This window comes from Cenococcum geophilum (assembly GCF_001692895.1).
Source record: "Cenococcum geophilum 1.58 unplaced genomic scaffold K441scaffold_14, whole genome shotgun sequence".
NCBI lineage: Eukaryota > Fungi > Ascomycota > Dothideomycetes > Gloniales > Gloniaceae > Cenococcum > Cenococcum geophilum.
The window spans coordinates 696,147-722,747 of NW_027137572.1; the positions used below are offsets into that span (position 1 = coordinate 696,147).

Genomic DNA, 26,601 nt, shown 5'->3' on the forward strand with positions numbered 1-26,601 from the left:
CTAGCAGTGCGTCTCTTTAATCTACATCTTTTTGGTGATCCTCATTAATTAGCAGGGAAAAGAGCTCCTTTCTTAGTATAATTACGTCCTGCCTACTATAGTAGTTCCTCTTAGTTGGCCATACTAAGGCCTAGTATTTACAGTTAATAAGGGCCCTAGTCTTCTTAAACCACCTACAGCTAATAAAAAGATTGTGGCGGCCTATATCGCAGAATAGGAACTATATAAGGGCTTATTAACCGTCTATAACTAGGTTCGCCTTAAAGAGCTATTTAATTATATCTGTTTGCTAATTGTTATAGCTAAATACGGTAACTCTTTATCCTTTAATCTTATAGAGCTTTAGTTACAGTTATTACTTAATAATTAGTAGTAGCTTATGGTGTATAAAGGCCTCTCCACCCGCACTAAAGTTAAGTAGGCTTACTATATTAAGAGCCACGCCACCTAGCGCGATCCTATATAGTATTATAAGGGCTATACCTTCTAAGATCTCCTTCAGCTATATGGGCGCTGTGTTAATTACTCCGGTCTACTCTAGGCAGAAGACTTCTCCTAGAGCTGCTCATTTTCCAATTCTGCTGAGTTGGTAACTATTTTATACTCTTTACTTTGGTTAATTACTTTAGCTTCTGTCTTCTTTAGCGCTATATAATCCTTAGAATAGTGTCCTTACTTACTACAGTTAAAGTAGGTAACTGGCGCTCTTACGGCTAGTACTGGAGTTAGAGACTGCCAGGAAGGGGGGGGACCCTTAGTCTCTTCAGCGCCCCTAGTAAATGCTTTCTTCGTAGCCTAGGCTGCTCTGCGGTCACTTCGTTCCTTACCTATCTACTTTAGACCTTAGGCATACTATTAAGCAGTCTTATAATAAGCGTAGAAGCTATAGTCTTCGTCTGCCACCTTAACTTCTATTTAGACGCGTAGGCTGTCGTAAAGCTTATCGTGAAGCTCCTCTTTCTATTAATCTTATAGCATCCTTAAGATATTTACTAGCTATACGAAGTTAGATTAGAAATTGTTAAAGTCTCCTAGGTACGGCATCTTAAGGCCTTTAAGTTCCTGCTGGGCCTTAATGCGGCAATCTAGGTCCTTAAAGACGTTCTCTAGGAACTTAAGTACCTCTTTACTAATAGGGTTACGTTCCGCGTCGCGCTCTGCCTCTAGATAAGGTAAGAGGTGGTTATAAGCTTTGCCTTCTATACGCGTCTCGATATACGCTACTTTTACATCTTCTTCTTGGCCTAGGTCGTTCCAGTAAAACTAGTCTATATTAGATTGAAGCTTATTTTATACGTGGCCGCTCCAGGCCTAATAGGTAGGTTCTTTCCCATCTATAAGCGTAGGTGGGTCTAGGAACTTCGCCGTGCGTCCTGAGCCCGTAACACTGCTCATCTAAGAAAGTAGTATCCCTTTTTAAATTGTCTATAACAGTGTGCTTTCTCGCTCGCTGTTTTCCTAATCTAGGGCTTATATAGTGACCTTACGGCCTATCCTTAATATCTTCTAATTGGCCTTATGGAGCTCGTCAGTCCTATTATCTAGATGCTCCTTAAGCTCCGCTATCTTTGCCTTAGCCTCCTCTTTCGCATTAATAGCCTTATATACATGGTTATTTATAAGACGCTATAGTATAGCGATCTACTGTTCTAACGCCTTTCTTTATATTCCCTGGAGCCTTAGCTCCTCTATAAGTTCGGTTATAGGTATCTTGGCTAGGCTTTAGGTAGTTACGGCTATAAACTCCCTTTTAGTCTCCATCTCAAAGTATATAGGGTTCTTATTGTCTTCTGATTGTGCTATTAGACGGTCCTATTTACTCTTTATATCGTCTAAAAGCTCTATCTCGCCATAGTACGGTTAGAGCTCTGGCGGCTCAAGTGTCGCGTCTACGGGTTCCTCGCGACCTGCCAGCGCTGGGTCGGTAGCTATCTCTAGTGCACTAGGCCTTAATGCGCTCTTTCTTGCCATAGTGTCTCTTTGCTTTCTTAGGCAAGTCCTCTTGCTGCTGAGATTGTAATTAGGGTAATCCTTTTAATCTAATTGCCGCAGTCTCTTCTTTTAGCTGCTTAATCTACTGTCGCAATTGCCTGCCTCGAGCAGGGCTTAGAGGGTTAGTTAGTCTATAGTCGTGGTAGTAGAACTGGCTACGCGTTTAACCGTTGGACCTAGTATTATGTCGCCTCTACAGGCCAATTAGGGTTGACCTTAGTCTAATGTCACGGCTAGCTTTCTGTGGGAGCGGTCTGATAGATTAAGCAATAATAAGGGGCTATATTATGAATAGACTAAGGTAAGGGCTCGAAGAAAGGGGCGCGGTAGACGACTATGTACATGTTCGGTCGTCGGGGCAACGTTGGGGCAACGTTGATCCGTGACCGACGACGCCTCGATGGTAGCTATGTAGACGAACCGTCACAGGTTACGCCATTATATAGATCCTTATAACCTTTCTACTCTATTTTCTTCGCTTTAGTCTAGCCAATTGTATACTTCGTGCTACTATTATATTATATTTATTGTATAGAAACCAGAGTATCTCTTTAAAATTGGTGTCTGGGCTATATTAGTACGCGTTTAATAATAATAATAATAATAATACTACCTAACGTTATATATCTAGAGCTTTATCTATAAGTAGTAGTGGCCTACTATTCCCCCTAACCGGTGGATTAATCTAGCTATACCTCTTTAAATTCGCCCTCTAGCGTTAAAGAGTAGATTAAGGAACACGGGCTTAACTTTTATATAGAAATTATCGCAGCCGAGGTTAATTAGAGCTTATATAATCAACTTCTGTTCGGTTAACCAGGCGGGATTACCCATGGCTTTAAATATGGGATGGTAATAAGGCGATGGGTGGTATCATGCGCGGGTATAGAAAAGTGGTTCAAACAGGTGAGGATTCGGTAAATTTCTGTAGTCGCTCATGGTTTCTGACATTTACCCATCCTTTTCTGAAGCGACTGTAGCATCTCAACTCAGTGGCCGAGTTCTAGGGGTTCGAGCTAACGAACTTCTTGAAAGACCAAACAGACATTGATGGAGATCCTCTAGGCACAGTAGAGTGATGGAAATAACATGCTATCAATAAGTTCTGCACGTCATGAAAATCTTCGTCCTAAAATTCAAAAGCTGGCATGAGACGGCATCGAATTCTACAACAAAGACTCAATCATCAGTAAGCCTAAAGACACGGGCACCAGGGCAGCAATTCAGGACAGCACTCTCTCAGTCCTATAAACCAATAACTACATCCTCATCGCTATGCCCAGCTCAACACATACCACATACCCCATCCCAACATCCCATCATCCAACCAACGAAACTCCCAGTCTCCCAACACTCGAAAATGCTCCGCAGAGAAAACTCATGCAAAACGAAATATCTACACCCCACCCATGCCAATCCTTGCATCTCGCATAAAACATCAAGAGCATATAACACATCCACAGCACCAGGAAATAAAATGAATAACAGAACCCCTGCAATCCGCCCCTTCCCCAAAAGAAGAAGAGTAAGAACAGGGTTTTGAGCGGACTCGAGTCCGGAACACCGCCTTTCGAAACAGCCGCCCTCAGCAGGAGAAAAAGAGGCGCAAAGCAGAAAGAGAAAAAAAGGGAAATAGAAAAGGGACGGAGCTGCGGTAATTAGACGGCAGGCAGTCCTGGTCTTGAGCCCATGGGAGCCAGCGAAGCGCACTCAACGCCGCTCCTCCTGCTTTCCCTCTGTTCTTGCTCCCGAAGCGGCAACTCTATCTGTACACGAGCGGACGCGGCGTGGCGTGTTGGAGCACAGAAACGCGGCTCTGGGTCTTTTTTCTGTGGGAGTTGGGGTGGATTGCGTGGATAATGCCGAAGCGAAAATGGGAGTTTTGGGACCAACGAAACACCGCTAATGCACCGGATGCAGACGAGCTGAAAATAAAAGAAAATCTTGAAGGAGGCGTCGAGATTCAGATGTAAGGTGAATTAAATAGTGGAGATTGGAAGATGAGATAGTGATATGGCGAGAAGAAATAAGTAGTATCGTTGGATGGTGGATATGCTATGTGATGCAAATGATTCGGTCCAATTGATAGAGAGTTCAAAATGCGGCACGGAGAGGAGCTCGATAACAGGAATTCTAAACGGGCCGTAAAAGCAGATTATGTCTCTAGTATCGTAATGGCGTTGCTAGACAGACGATGTCGGAAGAAAGCACGCGTAGATCAAAGAGGAAGCGGTGGATGGTTCAATGACTCAGGTAAAGCAAGCCAGAAGACGAGACCCAGCGTTCCGATGAGAAGCAGTCAGCGCAGCGAGTTGGATGGTCGTTATAAGATTGTGCAGGCGCTTCCAGATGACCTGTTAGCCACACGCTGCATCAGCCGGTTGTGCCACAACAGAAGCCGCAATCCGTAGATTACAACAGCTAGAACAAACCCTTGCTGGAAATGCAACGGAATCAAAAAGACATAACGGGATGAACGTTGACTTCTTGTGATTCCCACCATGGGCGTTACCGAGAGCCCAGGCCGCTCCGCGGACGCACCAATGTCGATCTCAAGGCAAACTCCGCGCCTAGCCCGCAAACACGGAAACCGAAAAGAAACAACTCACCACCTCTGCCCCTCGATCCTCCTGATCCATCTATTCACAATCTTAAGCCTCTCGCGCACGCTCCTTGTCTTCAGCAGCAGATACTTCTCTTCCTCGGCGATCGGCAGCACGCACGCGAACCAGTACGGGAACAGGGCCGGGTCGTCGGGCGGGCTGCCGTACGCGTCGACGATGCGCTGGCCGAGCCACTGCGCGCTGTTTGCGCGTATGCGTTCGATGAAAGCGACGCCCTTCAGCAGCAGCTCGCATGTCGATAGCTTTGCGAGCGCAATCTCGGAATCGACGGACGACGGGTCGGCGCCCTGGGCCAGCGCGGCTGTTTGAGCCGAGAGCATGGCAGTGAGCGCGGCGCCGGTCTCGTCGGTTTCGAGCCGCTCCTCTTCGGCCAGGCTGACATCCTCGACGCGCTCGACGCGCCCGACCATGTAACCGTCCAGCAGCGAGTGCGCGCGCACACGGAAGCGGTGCAGGCCTTTTGTCTCGATATAGCTGCGGCCGTCGGCGGCCATGTGCACGTTCACAATCTCGAGCATAGTGCCGTACTCCATGAACTGGGTGACGCCAAGGTCGCCCTGCGGCGCCGATGATCGGTTGTACATGATCATGCCGAACCGGTGGTTCCCCTCGAGAGCGCGGCGGATCATGAGACGGTAGCGCGGCTCGAAGATGTGCAGGAAGGTCGGCATGGTGGGCAGCGCGAGCGTGCATATGAAAAGGGGGATGTTAAGTTCTGTGCCGCCGAGGTGCTCTTCGAGCTCGACGGCGGAGGCGCGTGCGGCGACGAGCTCGGGACAAAGACAATTGAGGAGGGCTACGAGGCGTGCATTGCTGGGTTGGGTGGCGAGTGAAGGAGGGATAAGGAGATCATGTCGACATACTGGGCAGACATTGGAATGGTCCAGGACGCGGGTGAGGCACTTGCGGCAGAATGTGTGACCGCAGGCGGTTGTGGTGGGGTCGAGCATCATGCTGTAGCAGACATGGCAGTCCAGCTCCTTGTGCGCCGTATCTCGGAGACGGTCCAGCACGGCAACGTCCAGTTTATATTCGTCATCTGTTTCTGACAACGATTGGTACGAAACTTCAGAGTTGAAGTCAAGCTCTCCCAACTCAGCAAAGGTAAAAGTTGATATCAGTCGTCCGCCATGGAGTACCCTCGAGTGTGGCTTCCTTGGCGGTTTCTCCTTCTCGTCGAAGGCTGTCGGGTCCCATTGGACTATCTCTTTGAGTAGTATCGGCGTGTCCTCGGTCAGAGGCCGATGTCTCGCTATCTCCAACGTTATCAACTCCATAACTTTCGTTAAAGTGACGTCGACACTACACTCCCCAGTCGGATGTTCCGCACCACACAATGGATAGGGACAAACAATTCCACGTTGGCGGTCCGGGGTATTCGGGTAAGTAATATTCTCTCGCGGACGCGGTTGGGGTAGACAGGTTCGACAGGCAGTATGGCCGCAAGGTAGCGTGACGGGTGTCCTGAATGGCCTGGAGCATTTTGGGCACTGCACGAGGCGGACGAGCTCCCTCGCATCCCGATGCGCCGCTAACGCCGTCTGTCCCCGTGTGTCTGCGGACGGCTCATTGCCTTTCATCAAGACTGTTGCGTCCAGGGGCGCGTCGAAGGACCGGCCCTCACCGTTAGTGAAAGAGCGTCCTTTCGCTTCTAGTAAGTTCATTCAGCGGATATGCGTCGATTGTCTTTGCTCTCTCTCCTCCATATAACACGGTCTAGAACGTTTCCCACCAGGGGTAAAAGACAGCGGAACCAGGGAATTGTCTAAAGCGGTGAATAAATTGGTTAAAGGAGTGTCGTGTCGTGGCGTGTGCGGGTGGAGTAATGATGTTTCGCGGGCCTGTTGCCGTGCTCAGATTGGTAAAAGGTCATACACGATATGCTACGTGATCTGCAAACTTAACGACTTCCGCGACGCCGCATGCCCCGCGGCGGTAGCGGGATTTCCTATTGAGGGTCGGGAAAACCTGATATGCCTGAGGCCAAAACCGGTATTGATGGAATGGTTTCTTCAAGGACGAGAGTAGGTGAGCGAGCCGGTAGGCGGCAGCGAGGATTGCGGGCGGCGGCAGCAGTCGTACAGCAGATGTTGGGCTGCAGACATATCAGCATTCCGGTCAATGAGGATATGGCCTTGTAGTGATCCAGAGTGGTGACGCCGAGAGCCGGGTTCGTGCTTGGTTTCCGGCAGGTCTTGTCTCTCTCGTCGGCGGAGCTGGAAGGGGTATGTCCTCCGCCCTTTCTGCAGAGGGCGAGAGTCGTCGACGATAAAACTCGGAGTCCCATTATGGGTATTGTTTGGCGACTTCTAGGACATGGATGCTGCAATGGGATCGGCGATGGGGGAATTGCTTGTCGAGTAAGTTGGGGGAGCTGAGGCGACCAGGGCGCGATAGGTTCGCTTTTGTGGCTCGAATGCCGTGGGTTTTCCATCGAAAGGAGATCGCAGCATCGGACGTCAAGGTGCAAATCGTGGTTTTTGTGAGACAACGCCACCACCCAGGCACTCCGAGCACCACCAAGCACTCCAAGCACCACCAAGCACCACCGTGCACAACTGGACCGAGACCATCCCCACCACGGGCATATTGCCGGCTACCCGCCAGTAGAATCTGACAGTTCCCCTGCACCTGCATCCACCGCCTCCCACCCGCAGCACCTTTGAAACGACAGATGCTGATTCTACAACAACCACTTCATGCAAACTGCTCGAGGGTTTGAGCATGACATTCCCCCCCATCTCTCAATTGCAGCTCTGGCGACTGTCAGGCTTTTTCCACGTCCAATTTCCAGTTATAATCAATAAGCCTCTTAATGATGAGCAACAAACCTCCTAATGACAAGCAACAGCCTCCCAACTGTCAGCAACACGCCCTTCACACCGTGGTTGGAGCAGCAGGAGACCTTGGCGGAAGGAATAAATGCATTCCTCCATTCTTTGCATTCGTCCCTTCCTGCGTTCAGGACCACCACTTCAGCCGAACCAAAGGTCTGCCTCGCTCGCGGTCATATGGCACTATACATTTTGTCCCAAAAAAAGCCATACAAGATGGATTTTGTACAATATTCTCTTGCCTGCTGCTGTGTGATCGCGCACGTCTGTTCATCAGGGTCTGCTTGGCAGAACCCGTAGACCGTTCAAAGCGTCATCGATCACAGCCGTTAAGCGGAGCATGCAACCAACCGGAACCCCGAACACCCTTCACTTGCCTCTCGCCTTTCCGTCCGAACTGCCCCCTTTTCCCTGAGAACATGTCGGTCAGATGGGCGCAACAACACACTTTTTTTTCCTTTCGAAAAGAAGTTCCTTGGTCTAGTGCTCTGCTTCTACTGAGTGAGGCACGGCCTCGTTCGCCAACCTTTTTTCGAAAATGGCAAGCTGCAAAACCGGTCCACGCCGCCCCGTGTGCCATCCCGAGCACCCGGTTCCGTTCGCCGCCAACCTTTCACAGCTCGCTTAGCCCATAACATGATTCTACAAAACGCATCCGTCCCCGTCGAGAGCAGCAGCAAGGCCAGCTGTGCGAGTTGCAATGTTTGACCGACCGCCCTCTGTGCCCTCACTCTGCCCTCATCAGCCCCTCTTGTCCTCCCTCTCTGAAAGCCTGCCCGTTGCCCTAAAATACCCAAGAAAAAACAACGCCGTGAACCCAAGCCCGCCCAGCATCGTACAAAGATTCCGCTCCCCCCTAATTACGCAATCGACGCCTTTGCCCATGCAGAAATCGAACTACCCCTTCCCATAAACTCCTTTTTTTTCTTGCCCTGCGCCATCTTTCATGAGCCTCAACGACCGGGAGGTTGGTGTGTATGCAAGACATTGGCCTTGGCTTGCGTGGGGCTAAAAAAAAAAATTGACACAGCGATGACGGGCGTTGCAGATGTCGCTAATCTCGATAGCGCGTGGCGCCTCCGGCGGCGCAAGGAGAGACAGCATCGGGCGTCAGGTCGTCGGAGTATATTCCGACCCTTCTGTTGTTCCAAAGCACGCTTGACACATCAGGACCCGTCGAGGGAAAGTGGCGCCTAATCAAGAGGCGTGAGAGGGAGATAGAGCATCGTCTAGCACCATTTCGCCCGTTTGCAGCTTAGTGCGGGTCTGCCAGTCCTAGAGAGATCGTAGGTCAAGGCCCAAGCTGGAGCCTCCATTCATCACGGGATGCTCCGCGTCCGAGTCTGAATCATCGTCATCGCTCCCTTCGTCGTCGTCTTCGTCGAGCACGATTTGTCTCAAGACTCTTTTATCGAAGAGATCGATTACGAACCGGCACACCGGAAGACGGAAATGGTGGGATTCGAGCACCTGCATGACTTTGTGGAACAGCGCCGGTTTCTGGAATCCCGAGGCCTTTTTGGCTTTGATACTGCAGGGCAATCAGCTTCATGGCAATGGACTGTCGGGTAAGAAACACCTACGCATGGAGATCATTGGCGGCTTTCTTGGCCAAGACGGTATTCCCCAGATCCGTTGCCAATTTCAGGATACGTGCGTTCAGCGGATCATCGTCCGTGATTGCAACTTTGATATCCGCCTTTTGCTTCCATATTACGGAGCGCCTTGGGGTTGCCGCCCAAGGTTTGATCTATCAGATGTTAGCGCAGACGCTAATGCACATCCAGCACAAGACTCACTGAAAAGAGCTTCTTGAAATCTAGCGGAATGCAGAACCCAAGAGTTTCACCGGTCTCATTCACGACTCCATCCCAACCATACTCGATCAGTATCTCCTGACCGTGTAGACTTCTAGAGATCAATCCTAGGACAAAGAAGGCTGTTCCTCTTAAACTCATAACTTCTGACGTCTCGGCTATTTGCACAATCCATTTCACCACGTCCGACTTTTCCAGGAACGGTGCCCCGAGCTCCATTGATCCAACATTGCCCACCGCCCAGAGACAACCTTTGACTTTCAGGATAGTCTCTAAGTCATCGTCTTCCATGCCGAATTCCCGAATCGTCGTAGCAAATTCATCGAAGTGGCCTTTCTGCTCTAGCAGCTTACAGCCTTCGTGGGTACGAGTAAGCTCTCGGTAGAAATGCGGTGGCACTAGACCATATTCCTGGTGCTCAGGAGCATCGTCGTACGACATCTGAGGTTGCGGTTTCTCGGGTATATCTGCAAGGGCTCGAGCCATTGACGCTTCGATGAGAGCAACGTAAGTGTCATTCCTTCCAAGGAACCAGTCGTCCATTTCTTTCGTGATGTAGTCAAGTCCGTCGAGGTAGTGATAGCCGACTGAGGTGGAAAGGAACCGAAGCAATAAGGGAGCCCCGATTTCGCCTAGGTGGTCCAGTGCTGGGCGGCATTTGACAACATATTCTAGTGAGTGTTTTTGGTTGCATGCTTCTTCCAAGATCTTGATTGCGACTTCACACACTTCTATTTCGGGGTCATAGAGTTGAGTGACGAGGAGACGAATTGCCCATTCAGCAATCCCGGTTGTGGTACCGCTGGAGTCTGCATTTTGCAGAGACTTTGTAGCATATTTGCGAAGGAGCCTGGTAGAGAAGATCCGAATATCCTTGGAGCAAGACGTCATTGCCTTGGATATGATGATGCGAAGATGGTCATCTAAGGTGTAATCCATGTTACTCAGTAACGCCCTGATGAGATCGTCTCGGTCTTGTAACTCTATAATGTGATAGAACATGTTAATGACCTTCCATCTCTCTAGAATTTGAATGCCTTTTGGATCTTTCGTCAATGCTCCAAGAATTGCGAAATAGCCACCCGTGAGTGTCTCAGTCATTCGTTCCGCCGTAAAAATGGGCAGCTCAGATGTAAGGCCGCTCATCCTATCAAAATGTGAAAGGCATTCAGCAAGCTGTCTGATTAGCTTACTCTCAGCCAGATACTTAACACCTTCCGGATTGTGTAGGAGGCTGCGGATCAATGCGCAACCAGCCCTCACATATCGTTGGTTTGGTTTCGTGTTCTTGACTTCTGAAAACCTGTACTTGAATGGCCGATAAAATCCAAGTACTCGATGGACAAATTTCGTGACTCTCATAGCTTCATCAAGCCGTTTCGCATTCAGTAAAGGACCATCAATCACATTCTGAATGAGGTCCCATCTCCACTTTGTGAAATTGACCGTGTTAAGGACTTGCGTCTCCAACATCAATGATCTGAATTGGCTCTCGTCCATCTGCATGCCAGCTTGAGCTTTGGACTGTTCTGACTGACGAGGTGCTGTATCGGGCTCGTTATTCATGCTGGACTTGAGGTTGTGTAAAGTGGTTGGACCGGATCGGTAGAGCGTTCTATTGACGCTATCGACCTGGTAGATAGTCCCTGTAGCAATGAAACGCTCCTCAACACTAAAGGCGGCTGCAGATCGAAGAAGCTCCGGGAGGACTTGTAGATCAGCGCTCCACGAAGGCGGCAACAGTTCGTTTGCCATCTTCAAGACCTCTCCTAATAACAAGGTAGTCTTTCTTTTTAGAGCTAGTGTTAATGAATCCTCCTCCGCATGAAGTAAAGCAGGCATCAATCCTGCATGTAGAAGTACAGCCAATACTACAGCAATGTAGTGCTCGATGAGGTTCCACCTATTTGTGTTATCCTCGTTGTCTGTGGCGGAGGAGTCTTTATTCGGTTGATTCTTCAGATTTGTAACCCGTCCATAAGTAGTCAACCGTCTTCCGGCTAAGAAAGAAGACGACCAGGATGGAGGCTTGATCCTCAAGATATCAAATAAAAGTTCCAACAAGACGTTCCGGACGTGAGGAGTTGGAATATACAAAGAAGATAAAAGTGATCTGATGGCCAAAAAGTCGTTCATGCAGAGAGCGAGTAGTCCAGGCCAGCTTTTCAGCAGAGTTGCGATGACTTTAGCATTTACTTTGAGTTTCTCCTCATGCATGTGCCCATGGGTGGCTGCGGCATCAGTGAAAACGGCGAAGGGAATTTCCAATTCATGTCCAGATCTCAGGAATCTGCGTCTCCGCGGCGTGTCTAGCAAGTAGAGGAATGATCCTGTCAAGCTTTCCGCAGCATGATAGTTCCCTTCTCCGAGGGCATCGGTGAGGGTTCCCATGCCTCCAGCAGACACTAGAAGTAGAGGGTTCCGAACGAGTATTTCTGCTAGAGTCAAGATAGAGATGTTCCTCAACCGATCATCCGCATGCTCGGCTACAGCAACAATGATTCTGATGACGGCACGGGAAATCTCAAAGACCCCATCTTTCACATCAAGGAAAGCCCTAACGAACTTGAGCGCCTGTTCGCGTTCTACGCTAGCCTTACTCTCCTTGACTAGCGACAGAATAACTAAATAATCTGTATGCAATCCACGTATTATCTGTAGAGACTTTCGATCAGTGATGGCGTATCTCATTACTCTGTAACCAGCAGCTACTACCTCACGGCTGTCGCTTAGTAGCATCGTTTGCATCCGTAAACCGAAAATAGACCAAGCCAGGTCGTATTTGAGAGTAGGGTGCCGCTTGAACAATTCGACTAGTGAATTCGTTGTCTCCACATAATATTCGGGTTGCATTCCCTCAACTTCCAAGGCCTGAAGAATCTCAGCGAGGACGAATGTAGGCGATTCGGTTTCAGGCTCCAGCTCTTCCTCTTTGTCAATGTCCAACGAGCGTGAAAGAGGTCTGGATGGCGCATTGCGGAAGAGGTATGATAGTCTGCTTGTTGTGTTATTGGGAGGCTCCTTCACTTCTTTTGACCGTTGAATCTCAGCCTCCAATCCAAGCTTCAATTGTGCAAGCTTCCTGTTGGATGAGTTTAGTTCAGCCTCGACCCTAAGCCTCTGATCCTTCGTCTGCTTCGCATTCTTCGAGTTCAAAGCCTCCAACAGATTCTCAGACCCGATCTTAATCTTGGTTTCTTTGTCAATTTGATCCTGTATTTCTGCCTGCCTCTGCTCTGAGGAACTATGTGAATCTTCCTCCGCAAAGCTCGGATGCGCGATGAAGTCGGGTCTGGGTGTTTCGCTTCGCGATACTGTGGACCTCAACTCTGAACTGAAACTGCCCGGAGGCGGCCCTGAAGCTGCAAAAGATTGGCCCCTAGTACCAGCTATAATGCTCGCTGCCGAGAGGGATCGTCCATCCCTACCAGTCCTCGAAGGCTGGAGTAACGCATTCTGCTCCGTGGTCGGCGCATCGACCTGGCTGGTCATGGAGCGCGCAGGAGGGGGTGCTCGAGACGTTGGCGTCATGAGATTCCATTAACCATGAGCACTCCAACTTCATCTCTTTTCTGCCTTGTTCCGCCGTGATTCTCTCCGCTCATGAGGATTCGTTGTCAAGACCCATACCAAACGGTTGTTTAAGACGGCTCTATTCAGTGTCAGGTTGTGTTTCGTCGCAGGTCCCGTGGCGAGGGAATTTCGACTGTATTCGACTGTATTGTGTTACTTTCTGAGTGTAGCGACCGACACTGAAGGATGATGCAGTTGATCAGAACGTAGAGTAAGTTGGAAAGACTGTGTAGCGGTTGCTGAAGTGATGGATTTGGAGAGAGGTTACGGAGCGGGCATCGGAGAGCGTCCAAGTCTAGGCCGGGCGCATATTCGTGGGGCTTTTCTCGCTATACCGAGTCGCGAAATGCTAGTGCGGCTCACGAAGAGCTGGATCATAGGTGGACATGGTTGCTGCTGCAATTGGCAGATTTGCAGCAGACGAGGATGAAGTCAACAAACACTGCACAATACACCACCAAAGTCCCTCTGCCACTATCTCAGCCATCTAGGTTCGCCGGCCATTAACGGTGCATTTAGTGTGCGACCACGATACCCCTAGCAGCGATGTCTTAGCAGACACCGGCGAATTGCAGGAGCTCTCCCTATCCTGGGCGTCAGCCCCGTCGTCAAAGCAAAGCGAACACCAACTGAGGGTAAAGCCTTCTTTCGATAATCTGTCTACGGCATCGCATTCCGGAAAGAATGGTCTGGGTGTCTGACAGGCAAAGCTATGCCCAAGGCAAAGAAGGAGAAGGCCGCCTCCTTTGAGTGCTTTCTCTGCGCCGCTGGTTGGACTTGAGATGTTGGGGTCTTACAGCAACTTTATCGTCTCGGAGCCCGCCGATAACCAGCCTAGGATGGTTTGAAAAGCCCCTCCGAACAGCCATGCAGTGGATCTGGTTCGCAAAACGGCATCCTCGATCCGTGAGAGCTCATTGATTGAGACTAAAAGGAAATATTGTTACGTTTGCGCGGGCACCTCCGTTTGCATGTTGATCCCGATAAGCCTGGTGTTCAGTATATATCGAGCACAATCTACACCCATTGTCGGCCCACCAACAGTTTCAGCAACTCATCATCGCTTCAAGTCCTGTAGGACTACTGTCTAAATAATAATAACTATCAACTGCATTCTTAGCTCGCATCCTACAGCTTCAGAGGACACTATTAGAGCTTCACAGCCCTCATTCTTAGCTATCATGTCTCTCAGCTTTGCACGCTATGGCAAGGACAACATCCGCCTTTACAAGGTCGACAAGGATGAGAAAACTGGAACTCAGACCGTCGTTGAAATGACGATCTGTATCCTTTTGGAAGGCGATATCGACACCTCGTAAGCAGCTTCCAAGAGCCCCGTCATAGCTTTCGAGGGCTTCAACGAGCAAAATCTGACTTCTACCAGCTATACCGCGGCAGACAACTCCGTCGTTGTAGCCACCGACACCCAAAAGCAAACCTGCTACATCCTCGCCAAGCAGAACCCTATCACACCTCCTGAGCTCTTCGCATCCATTGTCGGAACCCACTTCGTCGAGACCTACTCGCACATCCACGCCGCACACGTCAAGATCATCCAGCACAGGTGGACGCGCATGACCATTGATGGAAGGCCACACCCACACTCCTTTTTCCGCGACGGCGAGGAAATTCGTGTTGTCGAGTCTGTTACAAGGGAAAACCAGGGCATCTCCCTGCGCTCCAAGATTGAGAAACTTCTTGTTCTTAAGAGCACCGGTTCTGCCTTCTATGGCTTCCACCGCGACGCATACACTCAGCTCCCTGAGACATGGGACCGCATTCTGAGCACCGAGATAGAGGCTAGCTGGAAGTGGAAGACCTTCTCCACCCTTGCCGAAGTCAAGTCTGTAGTGCCCAGGTTTGACGAGGCGTGGAATGCTGCCCGCGAGATTACTCTGAAGACCTTCGCTACGGACAACAGTGCTAGCGTCCAGAACACCATGTATAAGATGTGCGAACAAATCTTGGCAGCAGTGCCATTGGTCGAAGCAGTTGACTACTCCCTCCCCAATAAGCACTATTTCGAGATTGGTGAGTAAATCGTACCGATCCACCATCGAACCACAGCTAACCCAGAGATAGATCTCTCTTGGCACAAGGGTCTGAAGAACACTGGCAAGGACGCTACAGTCTTCGCCCCGCAATCTAATCCCAACGGATTGATCGAGTGCACCGTCACCAGGAAAGGGCCTAAGGCTAAACTATAGATCATATAGGGCTTTGGATGTGCTTTTCATAATATTTCCTGCTTTGATACTTGAAAAATTGCGGGATACCGCTAGCGAGCGTATGGCGTTTACAATACCTTCAAATATTTTCAAACATACCTGTACATTTATGCTACAAGGTTTTATGCCAATATACAATGATATGCATTGAGAACTCCTTTCCCCGTACTTGACCGTGAACGCCCTCGTGTAATCTATAGTGTACCGTCGCGTTGATCACCTCTCTGCCTTTACACCAGCCCCTTCGAAGCCTGTGCCAGCGTCGCCTTCACCTCCGGTAACTCTGCTATCCTCGGCATGCCCCCGAATTTAATAATGTTCTCCTTGTACGGATGTGCGACTCCCTCGAATGCTAATCCACCCGCGTCAGCACAGATTTCTCCCAAAAAAGACTCTACCACCCACCCCAGCCAAACAGGAAAGCCAAACTCACCCTTCAACCTCGCCAGCCTCCCCTTCCGTAGCCGATTCTTCGGCAGCATACCACTAACCGCCTTCCTCAGGACCTCTGCGCCTCCCCACTTTTCAAACATGCGATCCATCGTGATCTCCTTCAAGCTGCCGGGTCGCGTCGTGTGCGTGTAGTACTTTTTCTGGAAGCGCTTCTTGCCAGTCGTGTGTAGGTCGCGGCAGCCGACGGCGACGACGTAATCGCCGCAGTCAGTCGACGGGTCGAAGATCGGCTTGTGCTTTCCCATCAGCGCAATGGCAATCTGCGAGGCGATGCGGCCGAGCGAGCGAGGGTCGCTACCCACATCGATGAGGTGCCAGGCGCGCGAGTAGGCGAGACGGGTCTGAAGAAAGTGTCAGTATAAAGAGACGTTAGGAGAGGGACAGGAGGGGATGAGTGGGGTGAATCCGTAGGATAGGTTCGTGGGAATCGGATTAGAGATTTTGAGGACGGTTCGAGATGTTAAACATGTGAGATAGACCTACCCTTCCTACTGTCTGCGACATTTTGTGCGAGCCCCGACGGGCGCTAAGCTGTCTTCCTCAATCCGGCGGTTCACGCTGAACGCATTAAGTCCCCAGAAAGCTTCGATGGGGCGCCAAAGCTTCGACTGCAGGGTTGGTACAAAGATGGTAGAACTGAAGAGGCTCCCAAACGGCGCTGTCAGAAATTCACGCCAAGACTTTCGTCGGATTGGGCCTGGCCCGGGGGTGTGCGATGGCCAGGCGATTTCAAAGCGGGTGCGCCGAGGTCGCAACGACATAAAAAGTATGCTTCCATGCGCTGTGAGAGCATCTGTGATTTTGGATTTTCTTTTTAGCGGCTCTATACTAAAACACTATCTGCAGCCATGATACCGCCATTTGAGGTGAGACGATGTTCTTGCTCTTCTCCTGCGCCTTCTTTTGCCTTCCAAAGAGTAGAAGTATATTCAAGCCATAGAAGTTCAACCAACATTACTCGTATCTCTTCAGTTTTGAATTAAGCCATTCAGCGTTCTCGGCATATATTATCCTGTCGTTCATGTTGCTTCTTACCTACGTCTCATGACAATCATTTTAGCGGGCTGTCATCAAAGCATGTCTGACTGAATGCAGACTGCCTTCGCAGTTCCTCTCAGCTGTGAAGATTGCATTAAAGATGTGTCTGGTTCTCTATACAAGCTCAATGGTGTGAAAGCTCCGTTTCAAGCGTTGCTTTTCTCCAGTGACTTACACTTTGGGCAGGCATAAATAAAGTCACAGCAGATCTTAAGGAACAGCTGGTATCTGTCGAAGGGACTGCGGCGCCTTCAGCCATATTAGAAGCAATACAAGCGACTGGTCGCGATGCTATCCTCCGAGGGACTGGAAAGCCTAACAGTAAGCCACCCCCCGAGATGGCCTCTACCATTATGAGACGCATGACTTTGGCTTGGCAAGCTTGGACTACATCTACTACTCACTAACCTCACACTGCTAGGTGCTGCCGTATGCATATTAGAGTCACACGCTCCCCATGTGGAAAATAAAGTACGGGGCTTGGTGCGCATGGTTCAGGTTGCGTCTAACATGACCATCATCGACCTCAGCATTCGTGGGCTTTCCCCAGGTACTTATCATGCTACAGTGCGGGAGACAGGAGACATCTCGGAAGGACCAGAGTCTACAGGGCCAATCTGGGAAGCAGTAAAGGCCAAGAAAGAAGGCGCCCCTGCCAGAGGTGTCTTTGGAACGGTAGAGGTTGGAAAGGGAGGTATAAGCACGGTTTTCCTGGATAAACCTGTTCAGGTGTGGGAAATGATCGGCCGAAGCATTGTGGTAGCGAGACAACAGAACGGGAAACTTGATAAGAACGATGCAGACACGATCGTGGGCGTGATAGCACGAAGTGCAGGTATTTGGGACAACGACAAGACGGTGTGTTCGTGCTCGGGCAAAACCGTGTGGGAGGAGCGGAAGGAGCAGGTAGACCGGGGCATGCTATGAAGGACAAAAAGGAGATGAAGAGAGATCTTGTTTTTTGAGTCTGTTCTATCGAACGAGATGAGTCTTAAACTCCCTGCAACGGCACCTTTGCTGGGTCGGCTTGTTAGACTGCATGAAGGACCTGCCTCAGGAGTTATGGCAGTGGCTTCGTGAAGCCTCAACATCATGCAAATGTAAACCTTAGCTTCCACGATCTCATCGCTGAGTGATCAAAGTCATCGCGCGGTGGGTCAACCGTCACGTATGTTTCAGCAGAGAGATTGTTGTATTGTGTTGTCGTGCGCTGCTGTGACAGACCTCAAACGGGAGCTGCCACCAAGCCTTGGCAGAGCGAGAGGCCGACTATGGCTCTCCTTTTGCTGAGCAGCGGTGAGTTGCCGTGGTGTTTTTCAGCACCTCGGAGCAGGCTGGGCTTCTTCACGAACGACTGTCATCTGATTGTCATCTGATTGTCTTCTAGTTCTGTCTGCCCTGCGCCCTGCCGCCGGAGCGGTTGTGATGTTGGAAGGGCTGCTGCTTGAGTCGTCTGCCAGGGCGACGTTACGCGCCCTGGAAGCAGTTGGTTTCATGCACGATGGGCGCTCTCGCCCAGTCGATGCTCCAATGGCGTCCCCTGCAACAGGCCCCCTGGCCTCAAGGGCTGACACGTCCATGAAAAAGTGGAACGCCATACTGCGACAGATCCGAGCACAGCGGACCAGGAAGCTCCTTATTGACGAGCTCGGCGCCGCATCGACCTATTACTGTGCGAAGGGGACCTCAGCCAACCCACCACGCAGTAGTCTCCCAGCGCTTCTGATCCTCTCCTTTTCAGTGCCACCGACATTGTTCCCGCCTCTGCGACCTGAGCTGCAGATGCTTTCCTGTCCTTAAGTTGTCTACTTTGCCTGCTCCACTTATTCTGTCTCTCATTTGCAAGCTTCTTCCAATTTACATCCAATTTCTATTTTCCAAGCCTTCCTTGCCCTCATCTAATCGCCTATCTAATCGAGCAAATACCGCCGCAGCCACCCGACAGAGCTCCGCAGAACTAAAAAAGCCCAGGCGGCTACAGTAATTGGCAGCAAATCAATACGGCGTAAAGGCTGGGAAGTCACAGCGTGGGCTGCCGCGCATTTACACACTCATTGGCACCACCCGCGCTGTGAAAGAATATTACTCCATCCCTTGCACCCTGGGATCTTCTCCCGGATCTCCGTTTATTTCCAGAGCAAACGCTGTCGCGGAACGTTTCGCTTCGTTGCCCAGAGAAGACCCACACTCAATTCGTAGAACTCGTTCAGAGCACTCGAGATGTCTCTCAAGCAGGTGTGTAACCTCAAATACCTTTCACATCCACGGTTTTAGAGTGCTGACAAGAGCTGATTACAGGAAATCGAAACCTGGGTCACTGCCCTCGCACAGTACGACAATAACGAGTTCGACGAGGCTCTCAAATCCTTCGACGGTATTTCCGACACCTCAAAGATTCTGTTCAATTGCGGTGTGATTCATGCGACGCTAGGAGAACATGAAAAAGCGGTAAGGGCCTTGGAAATCCGGGATTGCAGAATAGGTTGCTGATGGTCGTATAGGTGGATTGCTATCAGCGCGCTGTGCGGCTGGACCAATACCTCGCTGTTGCATACTTTCAGCAGGGCGTGTCGAATTTCCTTATGGGCGACTTCGAGGAAGCCCTCGCAAACTTCAACGATACACTTCTTTATCTGCGAGGCAACAACAACATCGATTATGAGCAATTAGGATTGAAGTTTAAACTCTATTCATGCGAAGTACTCTTCAACCGAGGGTTGTGTTATATGTACCTACAACAGAATGAGGCGGGCATGCAGGATCTTTCCTTTGCAGCGAAAGAGAAAGTTGTTCCGGATCATGATGTGATAGATGAGGCAATTCGGGAAGAGGCCGAGGTAAGTTTTTTAAGCCTCATAAAATCTGCATAATGCTAATACTGTGAAGGGTTACACTGTGTTCTCTATACCCGTTGGGATTGTCTACCGACCAAACGAAGCCAAAGTGAAGAACCTGAAAGCGAAAGACTACCTAGGCAAGGCACGACTCGTGGCAGCTTCAGACAGGGCAAATGCATTTACCGGATTCACGGGAGCAGAAATCAAGAAGATTACCACAGGAGCAGCATCTGGAGCCAAAGACGACAGACCTGAAGAAAAGCTCTCGTATGCCGCAACAAACCTCGTCAAACCCAACTTGCAAAGCCGGGCCAGACAGCAATCCGAACCCCCTATCAACCGCAACATGTTCCCCCCTACACCACCTCCAGAATCCGAAAACAGGCCCTCCGGCAAACGCAGTTCAGGCGAAAGCAACGGCGCAAGCGGCATGACACGAGCTCAATCCGTCCGCGGCGGCGGACCCAAGCCTCAACCTCTCGATCTCGGCCGCGCCGCCTTCGACCAGAGCGAGAAGCCTCGAATCGGCGCCCAACGCTCCCTCTCGGAACGCCCACGACCGTCCAGACAAGAGTCAATATCCAGCCGCACCCGCGAGCCTCCCAGCCGACGAGACCGCGAACGGGAAACGCAGCGCCGCCGTCCCGCATCGGATGAGGACGAAGAAGCCGACGACTACCCAGACGAGCTATACGACATGTACCAAACGTCGAGGCCGAACCGCTCGACCTACCAACGCTCGCGCTCCGCGAAGCCGCAACGGCCCATGTATATCAACGAAGAGGAGGAGGATGAGTTCGAGCAGCAGTCCTCGATCGACGAAGCCGAGTTCGAAATGTTGTCACAGTCCAAGTCCCGGCGACGCTCACCCACAGCCCGCACGGCGTCCCGCCGGCCCGACATCCGCACCATCCGCGTCAAGGTACACGCCGAGGACACGCGGTACGTCTTTATCGAGCCGAACAAAGCGTTCCGCGACTTCGTTGCACAGATCCGCGAGAAGTTTGGCCTGCGGCAGAACTTCAAGATCAAGATCAAGGATGAGGAGGACATGATCACCATGAGCGACCAAGATGATCTAGACATGGCAATTCAGAACTCGCGGACAGCGGCACGGAGGGAGAAGGCGGAGATGGGGAAGATGGAGGTGAGTTTCAGATTTTTTCCTTTTCCATTACACAACTTCTCACATCCCTTTTCTCATCCACGACACGTTGTCTCCCTGACTCGAATACTGGAAACATGGCTGACCCCTTTGCTCTGCAGGTTTGGATACAAGAAGTATAGATTAGACCCGAACAGAAATGAAACGCCCCTCTCATGAGATACATATATTCAATTCGGCAACCAACTCTTTTTTTTTTTTGGGAAATTTGGTGGCACTCGTCTTGGATTTTGCTTTTTTTTGTGTAATGTCACTGTGATACTCAGCGAGCATCATCTACCAGTATGTTCGGCATTTTTTCCCTTTGATTTGTCTGTTCACCGCTTACGTTTGAGCGCCTACAATCGCTGGATTTCGATGTCCAATGATATTACAGCGGAGGATCTGTGTATGTAATTATGGCTAGATGTGCGCATATATCGAGACTTTGCATTATCAATTGGCTTTTCAATGTTAGCATGTAATCGTTTCAGTGTCGCCGTATAGTTTCTAAGCAGAACAAAGTAAAACCCAATGATGGGAAGGAAGTTAATGGAAAGATTGTATCTGACTTGATTTGGTCTTCCTGCTTATTCTCTGCAACGTTTCAAGTCCGCCCATGTCTGCGTGATCGCGCTGCTACAGAGTGACGTTTCTAACCACTGCGAAATAAACATCTCATCTCGTGTCTCGTATGGATGTTTCGTGGCGTGAACCGCGTACTTGCACTCCTTCATCTACACATCCTACTATAGGGCCCCATGCTATGGCTGTTTCAACGAGCCCGCGTTTCAGAACGAAAGGATTTCCGAGCAAGAAAAAAGAAGTGGTGTGTATATTTCTGGACCTCTGTAAACAACGCCATTTGATGCCCTGTCCCTAGTATTATACAGTATGTCTAGCCGGCGATGCATGAACGTCAAAGCTCAGGGTGGTATACATTCAAACAAAATTGCTAGCGTAGCGTCGCAGCTTTGTCGAGGACATAATGTTCTCCGTATCCAAGGCCGTCAGGCTATCTTGCCATTCCTTCGATTCCTTCCACCACATACTCTCGCTGCTGCTATGTTCCGTCGGGTGGTGAGAAGGGGGTTTTCATAGTGGTATTAGAATCTCGCTCCAGCTACTGTGGAGGAATGCCACGCCAGCCTGCCATCAATGTCAGCGTTCAGTCATTCCCTATAAATATTCACAAATCATATCCTTATTAATCCTTTGTAGAGAAAGAGCGCAGAGTAACTGGTGAAAGATTGAGGATGAGCGATAAAGATGAGTGAAGAATACTTACAGCGAACAGCCCGACGGCCGTCACAACGCTCCTATTATCTGCTGATGTGAGGGCGCCGAACACACTACGCACATAGCTAGGCTCTTCGACTCTGCCGCGGGTGACTTGTCGGGGAGGCATATTAGCAGTAGGTGGATGATGTGTGGTGGGCCGGTGGTTGGATGTGGACAAGGCGTAAGAACAGCCGGTCAGAGAACTAGTCGAAAGCTGCACGGATGTGGCGAAACTCAGCAATGCAGTATTGGGTGGAGGTTAACGCTAGATTTGTTGTCTCCTCAATCCGATTCCAATAGTGATGGGTTTTCGATGGTAATGCGCTCGCACAGGACATGGAAAGTTTCTTGGCTGTCGGGGAACCTTCGGATTTCTTCAAAGTAAGCAAGCGATGTTTAAAACTACGCTGATATTTATACGTATTCATTCGATGTACACAAGTACAAGAATCCATCAGCAAAATGCTATCAAATTTCATGAAAACCATCTACAACTCTCCCCGAATGACATCCCATGCTCCAGAACCTAATCTCTAAGTTGTATGTACGCCGCTAGCAATGCCACTTTTCCCCATCCCAGTTCATCCCTAACACACCAAGATCCATTAACAGGATATATACTCCGCCTATAAACTCCGCACACACCTTCCGGGTGGCAAATAGATCCGACGATAATACACATTTGTCCGAAGCTCGGAAAAAACTCCAGACGGGATTCTTAAAGGATATCTCTAAATGCTTTTTGACGTGCAGTCATTTTAAAATGTCACCTTCAGGGCTGCCTCCCGAAGGTCTGTGCCCGTACGCAGCCCTGTTTCCGCCACGATGAGATCGATTCGGGAGAGGGGTAGTACCCGGAGGTCTTGGTGTATTTTCAATGTTTTTTCTCTCTTTCCTCCATTCGAATTTGAGGTTGTGGTACTTTTTCTGGAAGCTTTCACGTTCTAAGGTTTGGATCAGCATATTGAACGCTCTAGAGGAACGAACCAAGGATGGTCTATACCGTCTGCGCTCCTGAATTGCAACTCGACAGAACGGCAATCATACTCGTTCTCTTCTTCCTGCGCTCGTAACATGTCTTTATCAAGAGGAATGCCCGGATAACATCTTTTATCTGAAGGGTCTATTGGTTTGAATGTTGTGGCGGAAAACCGAGAGTCTCGCGGCGCATTAGTAGGGACAAATCTGATGATGTCAGGGTTCGATATAGGTATCTGATCTTTTTCATGCTTCTCGATCCTCCAATTTTGTTTTACTACAGTCACCAGTTAGTCACTCTAGAGTCGCGCTCTAGTAACAGAGCTTGCAACGGAACATACTAATTATTGTAGTCATGGTTCTTTCGCAGAAGACAACGACCCGGCAAGGTAGAGCTTCATCATTTTGAAGCGCATCCCGGTTCCGACGTGCATTCGAAAATGAAAGACCCGTAGACGTCCTCTTTGTAGAGGCACTACCATGCCGTGACTGAGAGGTGGTTCATGTTGTCAGCACTAAGTACTAAGAGCACGGTATAGATTATCATTCTTACCTCCGAGGGTTCTTCTGACTTCTCTGACCATAGCTGAACACGGATAGGGCCGCTAAAATCTGATGAGTCGCTGCCAGATTTGTTACTCCTTAACTTTTTCATAAACGCATGAGTAAGTGAGGTGGATTTCTCAAATTTTACTCCCACCAGTGGGAGACTGTAAAAGGTTAGTTACATATGCTCAGCTTTAAGAGGTTCGGTAGTTAGACTTGGTAACAAGCAAGTTCGATCCAAGCCAAGCAAGCATACCAAGCGTATGGTTCAAGCAGTCTGAGATAGGGGTCTCAGCTTGGCTTAGTTGCTTGTTATCAAGTCTGTCGGTGGCTGCTTACCTCTCATGAACGTCTTGTCCTATTAGTACAGACTGAAACACCCTAGCATCCAAGTCGGTGTCCTGGAAAGCGAATACTGCGCCGTGATTAACCTGGAATTTAGTTCCACCTACGCGGGCGAAGTAAATATGTCTATCTGAGGCAGCACGGTTCCTGTCGTCTCGGAAGGCGTATTCTGGTATTAATTGCCATTCCCAACGGGTCACTACGGAGATGAGGTCAGACATTCGATCTCAAGATCTGTGGAACGAGGATTCGAAGATTTTCTATTCTTTTTCATGCTGAGCTTGTAATGACTTACTCCACTGATCGCTCGAATGATTGTTTACCACCGAATTAATACGAAGCATTTGCTCAGCACCTTCAAAAATGCGAATGCTAGCTTTTTCCCACTGCGCTCCAAATTGCCATACGCTTCAGTACAGTCAGTGTCATTGAAAAGATTACAATTATTAGGAACAAGAAAACTGACTTGATACCAATAATATCAGGCTCACCAAGCGCTCGTTCGCCGTCATACGGCGTAATGCTTAACGGGTTGCCAGCAGCGGTCTCAAGATTGCCCTGTTGAATTATTCCGCTGAGCTGTCTCACCACATCGACAATATCAATCCGGTTTTCTGGTTTGGGTTCAAGCATCTTCAAGTTGAGAGCAAGAACTTGCTGCAGGAAGTCCTTGCTGCGTTTATGTCGGGCCCTCTCTGCCTTACACAGGCCTTCCATGAACGCTTTAATCTCTGGTTTAAGTTCATAGTCTCCGCTAATTTCACTTTTCACGAAGAAGCGTTGATCTTCTCCTCTAGGCCCAAGTGACTTGGTACGCCGGACATCGTCCAATCCTCTGAACTCTTCATCCGCCGATCCATAGAGCCCACTATAACCTCGAACAATGAAAGCCGCGACCTCCAGCAGGATGCAGCCGAGAGACCAGATGTCGTATCTTTTGCTATATGTCTCGTTTAGGTGGTCAATTTCCGGTGGTGCATAAGCGTCCGTGCCTCCTTGGTTGATTACTCTGGATGCCCCGCCAGCAGGTCCAATAAACGTGGCCTGACCAAAGTCAGAAATGACCCAATTACCATCTTCCTCGACCAAGATATTCGCTGGCTTAAGGTCGAAATGAAAGCCGATCATCCGGTCGCATTCAGAAGAACCAGACGACTCCTTTGCCGATACTGAGTATTCCATGATGCTGTTCAGTGCGGTTGCAATTCCAAGCATCTGATTCCACAGGGGACTTGCCTCCAAGGGTCCAGCACATAATTTACTGGAATTAAACTTTGAATCCCTAAGGTAGTGATCAAGATTGGTTTTGGCACAGGGAAATATGATGTTGAAGATGCCGCCATGCTTGTATGCTTTAATCATCTTCACAATATGCTTATGCCCAAGACGGCTGACTAGCTCAAGGTTTGTTTTCTCAAGGTAGAATAGCAGCGGGGGTGTACCTTCCAACTCTTTCCTCGCATATTTCTTGACGTTTGGGAAATGCTATTCCATCAGTGAGAAACGCACTCGAGACAATTAGCTTGCAAGCTTACTTACCGGAAATTTCCTGTACCTCTCGTATATCTCGAAGGCATAAACTTTTCCAGATGAGCCTTCGGGCATGATCTCCCCTTGCTCGTTCGGAATCCCAATTCTCTCTTCTTCTATGAAAGGAAGGATGGTGTTTTGGCCGTAGACCGAATATTCCCCAGAGTCCATACTTGGAACCGCAAACTGGTGAATAAGGCTGCAAAACTTAGTGGCAAGTTGCTTCGACTCCGCTGGATGATGTCTCTCAAATCTTGGCCAGTATTTCGTAGCAATATTATACATAAACACAGTCGGATCCGTTTCCAGCACGATATCGCGACTGCGCTGCTGCAGGAAGCCAATTATGAACTGCGGATATCCAATATATATAAAAAGTCCGAACAGAGAAATGCATGTTTCTGAAGAGCTTGGCTCTTGTGCAGAAGATGTTGAAAGCCCAACAATATTGTCGATGTGTTGGGCAGGCGCACTGAGCTTCCCTAGGGCAGTAGCATGTCGATGACATGTTTGGCAGCGGCACTCAAGTATCTCGAGAGCAGTCTGTCGGTCAAGGATTTGAGCAAGTTGGTCTCTTGGAAAGAAACGCCTGGGAAGGATGATACGCGGGTCGTCTGGAGTAGAGATGGCGTCAATTCTCCTGCCTGCAACGACACACGGTGGCTCTCTGTCCAATGACATCAGCGAAGCATGTGGAAAGATCGCGCCGTGGCGCGAATGAGTGTTGGACTGCTGAAATGAACGAGGTTTGTGGAAAGATGTACGTAACGGGCTGAAACGGCGGAAACAATGCAGCGAGGAGTACTTGTTAATATCAAAAAAGACCTTTAAACAAGTGGGACGTCCGTGGATCCGACAGAAGCCGCTTATGCTTCGCTGAGCCTCGCATTCATCCAAACGAGGTGTGACGGGCTGCACTCAGCATTCCGCCTAGCAAGATTAGAAGCCTCGTTGCAGCCTGGAGACCCCACTGTGCTTACCACTGCATAAGAAGGCAACGAAATGAAAGTGGGAACGAATGAGGGGCATGCGAGGCTAGAAGGTGGCTGGGTAAATTTTTCTTTTCTTTTTTTTGAAGTCATACACCGTTTTTAGCTGCCGTAGGGGGCCATGCCGGGCCTTCTATGTTACAGAGGCTGTAGTGGTTGGTTCTTCTCCCGATTAAAACAAAGTCTGAGGAACCGCGATGAGGAGAAAACGATACCGAAGCACATGCATGCTGCGCCACTGGAACGCCAACAGAAAGAAAGCCGAACAGCGCACAGCCTGAGACATGAGAAACTGCCTTGAGAGGAAATCAAACACTGCCACAGTTTTTGCCCAACGAAATGATATTTGCAGCCTTTCTGCCTGGAAGGTCGGATTGTAGATGCACTCGTAT

At 49.6% G+C, this 26,601-nt stretch overlaps 10 protein-coding genes across 10 annotated transcripts; 4 read left to right on the forward strand and 6 right to left on the reverse strand.

The window, feature by feature from the left end:
* Positions 1-3,925: 3,925 nt before the first annotated feature.
* Positions 3,926-6,422, reverse strand: K441DRAFT_53736 (ATP-dependent protease-like protein). Its single transcript, XM_067642476.1, has 2 exons — positions 4,602-6,422; positions 3,926-4,346 (listed from the first exon to the last, which is right to left on the reverse strand). The coding sequence occupies exons 1-2, from the start codon at positions 6,278-6,280 to the stop codon at positions 4,316-4,318; spliced, it is 1,710 nt and encodes a 569-aa protein (XP_067505618.1). The 5' UTR covers positions 6,281-6,422; the 3' UTR covers positions 3,926-4,315.
* K441DRAFT_53715 (uncharacterized protein) lies at positions 6,423-7,241 on the reverse strand. Its single transcript, XM_067642458.1, has one exon. The coding sequence runs from the start codon at positions 7,048-7,050 to the stop codon at positions 6,565-6,567; it is 486 nt and encodes a 161-aa protein (XP_067505619.1). The 5' UTR covers positions 7,051-7,241; the 3' UTR covers positions 6,423-6,564.
* On the forward strand, positions 7,241-8,405 carry K441DRAFT_53699 (uncharacterized protein). Its single transcript, XM_067642449.1, has one exon. It carries the CDS (start codon positions 7,432-7,434, stop codon positions 8,083-8,085), a length of 654 nt encoding a protein of 217 aa, XP_067505620.1. The 5' UTR covers positions 7,241-7,431; the 3' UTR covers positions 8,086-8,405.
* A 320-nt stretch (positions 8,406-8,725) lies between these two features.
* On the reverse strand, positions 8,726-12,798 carry K441DRAFT_553452 (uncharacterized protein; the record flags this gene model as incomplete). Its single annotated transcript, XM_067643182.1, has 3 exons — positions 8,726-8,981; positions 9,034-9,200; positions 9,250-12,798. The coding sequence occupies 3 exons, from the start codon at positions 12,796-12,798 to the stop codon at positions 8,726-8,728; spliced, it is 3,972 nt and encodes a 1,323-aa protein (XP_067505621.1).
* A 1,067-nt stretch (positions 12,799-13,865) lies between these two features.
* K441DRAFT_53758 (uricase) lies at positions 13,866-15,173 on the forward strand. The gene is made up of 3 exons (XM_067642489.1): positions 13,866-14,155; positions 14,225-14,871; positions 14,923-15,173. Exons 1-3 carry the CDS (start codon positions 14,022-14,024, stop codon positions 15,045-15,047), a joined length of 906 nt encoding a protein of 301 aa, XP_067505622.1. The 5' UTR covers positions 13,866-14,021; the 3' UTR covers positions 15,048-15,173.
* On the reverse strand, positions 15,052-16,279 carry K441DRAFT_657435 (mitochondrial 54S ribosomal protein uL13m). The gene is made up of 3 exons (XM_067648178.1): positions 16,005-16,279; positions 15,502-15,862; positions 15,052-15,420 (listed from the first exon to the last, which is right to left on the reverse strand). The coding sequence occupies exons 1-3, from the start codon at positions 16,023-16,025 to the stop codon at positions 15,299-15,301; spliced, it is 504 nt and encodes a 167-aa protein (XP_067505623.1). The 5' UTR covers positions 16,026-16,279; the 3' UTR covers positions 15,052-15,298.
* Positions 16,280-16,285: 6 nt separating this feature from the next.
* K441DRAFT_657436 (Cu,Zn superoxide dismutase-like protein) lies at positions 16,286-17,678 on the forward strand. The gene is made up of 4 exons (XM_067648179.1): positions 16,286-16,387; positions 16,617-16,689; positions 16,746-16,880; positions 16,981-17,678. Exons 1-4 carry the CDS (start codon positions 16,370-16,372, stop codon positions 17,484-17,486), a joined length of 732 nt encoding a protein of 243 aa, XP_067505624.1. The 5' UTR covers positions 16,286-16,369; the 3' UTR covers positions 17,487-17,678.
* Positions 17,679-18,779: 1,101 nt separating this feature from the next.
* K441DRAFT_686104 (uncharacterized protein) lies at positions 18,780-20,683 on the forward strand (the record flags this gene model as incomplete). Its single annotated transcript, XM_067651953.1, has 5 exons — positions 18,780-18,794; positions 18,858-19,007; positions 19,061-19,396; positions 19,446-20,543; positions 20,663-20,683. The coding sequence occupies 5 exons, from the start codon at positions 18,780-18,782 to the stop codon at positions 20,681-20,683; spliced, it is 1,620 nt and encodes a 539-aa protein (XP_067505625.1).
* A 705-nt stretch (positions 20,684-21,388) lies between these two features.
* On the reverse strand, positions 21,389-22,086 carry K441DRAFT_657443 (putative TOM core complex subunit Tom6). Its single transcript, XM_067648180.1, has 2 exons — positions 21,829-22,086; positions 21,389-21,689 (listed from the first exon to the last, which is right to left on the reverse strand). The coding sequence occupies exons 1-2, from the start codon at positions 21,946-21,948 to the stop codon at positions 21,636-21,638; spliced, it is 174 nt and encodes a 57-aa protein (XP_067505626.1). The 5' UTR covers positions 21,949-22,086; the 3' UTR covers positions 21,389-21,635.
* A 1,124-nt stretch (positions 22,087-23,210) lies between these two features.
* K441DRAFT_54173 (kinase-like protein) lies at positions 23,211-25,993 on the reverse strand. Its single transcript, XM_067642662.1, has 6 exons — positions 25,230-25,993; positions 24,157-25,175; positions 23,986-24,098; positions 23,685-23,889; positions 23,353-23,622; positions 23,211-23,288 (listed from the first exon to the last, which is right to left on the reverse strand). Exons 1-5 carry the CDS (start codon positions 25,899-25,901, stop codon positions 23,556-23,558), a joined length of 2,076 nt encoding a protein of 691 aa, XP_067505627.1. The 5' UTR covers positions 25,902-25,993; the 3' UTR covers positions 23,211-23,288; positions 23,353-23,555.
* Positions 25,994-26,601: the final 608 nt, after the last annotated feature.

Coding starts and splice junctions, on each gene's coding strand:
- K441DRAFT_657436 (XM_067648179.1), top strand. Junction 16,690..16,745: donor TTCTCTATACAAGCTCAATG/GTGTGAAAGCTC, acceptor CACTTTGGGCAG/GCATAAATAAAGTCACAGCA. Junction 16,881..16,980: donor AGGGACTGGAAAGCCTAACA/GTAAGCCACCCC, acceptor TCACACTGCTAG/GTGCTGCCGTATGCATATTA.
- K441DRAFT_657443 (XM_067648180.1), bottom strand. CDS start 21,948: ATGCCTCCCCGACAAGTCACCCGCGGCAGAGTCGAAGAGCCTAGCTAT. Junction 21,690..21,828: donor CGGCCGTCGGGCTGTTCGCT/GTAAGTATTCTT, acceptor CATTGATGGCAG/GCTGGCGTGGCATTCCTCCA.
- K441DRAFT_53736 (XM_067642476.1), bottom strand. CDS start 6,280: ATGAACTTACTAGAAGCGAAAGGACGCTCTTTCACTAACGGTGAGGGC. Junction 4,347..4,601: donor AGGATCGAGGGGCAGAGGTG/GTGAGTTGTTTC, acceptor TGTGGCTAACAG/GTCATCTGGAAGCGCCTGCA.
- K441DRAFT_54173 (XM_067642662.1), bottom strand. CDS start 25,901: ATGTCATTGGACAGAGAGCCACCGTGTGTCGTTGCAGGCAGGAGAATT. Junction 25,176..25,229: donor AGAGGTACAGGAAATTTCCG/GTAAGTAAGCTT, acceptor CTGATGGAATAG/CATTTCCCAAACGTCAAGAA. Junction 23,890..23,985: donor TCATTCGAGCGATCAGTGGA/GTAAGTCATTAC, acceptor TCATCTCCGTAG/TGACCCGTTGGGAATGGCAA.
- K441DRAFT_53699 (XM_067642449.1), top strand. CDS start 7,432: ATGATGAGCAACAAACCTCCTAATGACAAGCAACAGCCTCCCAACTGT.
- K441DRAFT_53715 (XM_067642458.1), bottom strand. CDS start 7,050: ATGGAAAACCCACGGCATTCGAGCCACAAAAGCGAACCTATCGCGCCC.
- K441DRAFT_53758 (XM_067642489.1), top strand. CDS start 14,022: ATGTCTCTCAGCTTTGCACGCTATGGCAAGGACAACATCCGCCTTTAC. Junction 14,156..14,224: donor GAAGGCGATATCGACACCTC/GTAAGCAGCTTC, acceptor GACTTCTACCAG/CTATACCGCGGCAGACAACT. Junction 14,872..14,922: donor TAAGCACTATTTCGAGATTG/GTGAGTAAATCG, acceptor ACCCAGAGATAG/ATCTCTCTTGGCACAAGGGT.
- K441DRAFT_657435 (XM_067648178.1), bottom strand. CDS start 16,025: ATGTCGCAGACAGTAGGAAGG. Junction 15,863..16,004: donor TGTCGCAGACAGTAGGAAGG/GTAGGTCTATCT, acceptor CACTTTCTTCAG/ACCCGTCTCGCCTACTCGCG. Junction 15,421..15,501: donor GAGGCTGGCGAGGTTGAAGG/GTGAGTTTGGCT, acceptor CGGGTGGATTAG/CATTCGAGGGAGTCGCACAT.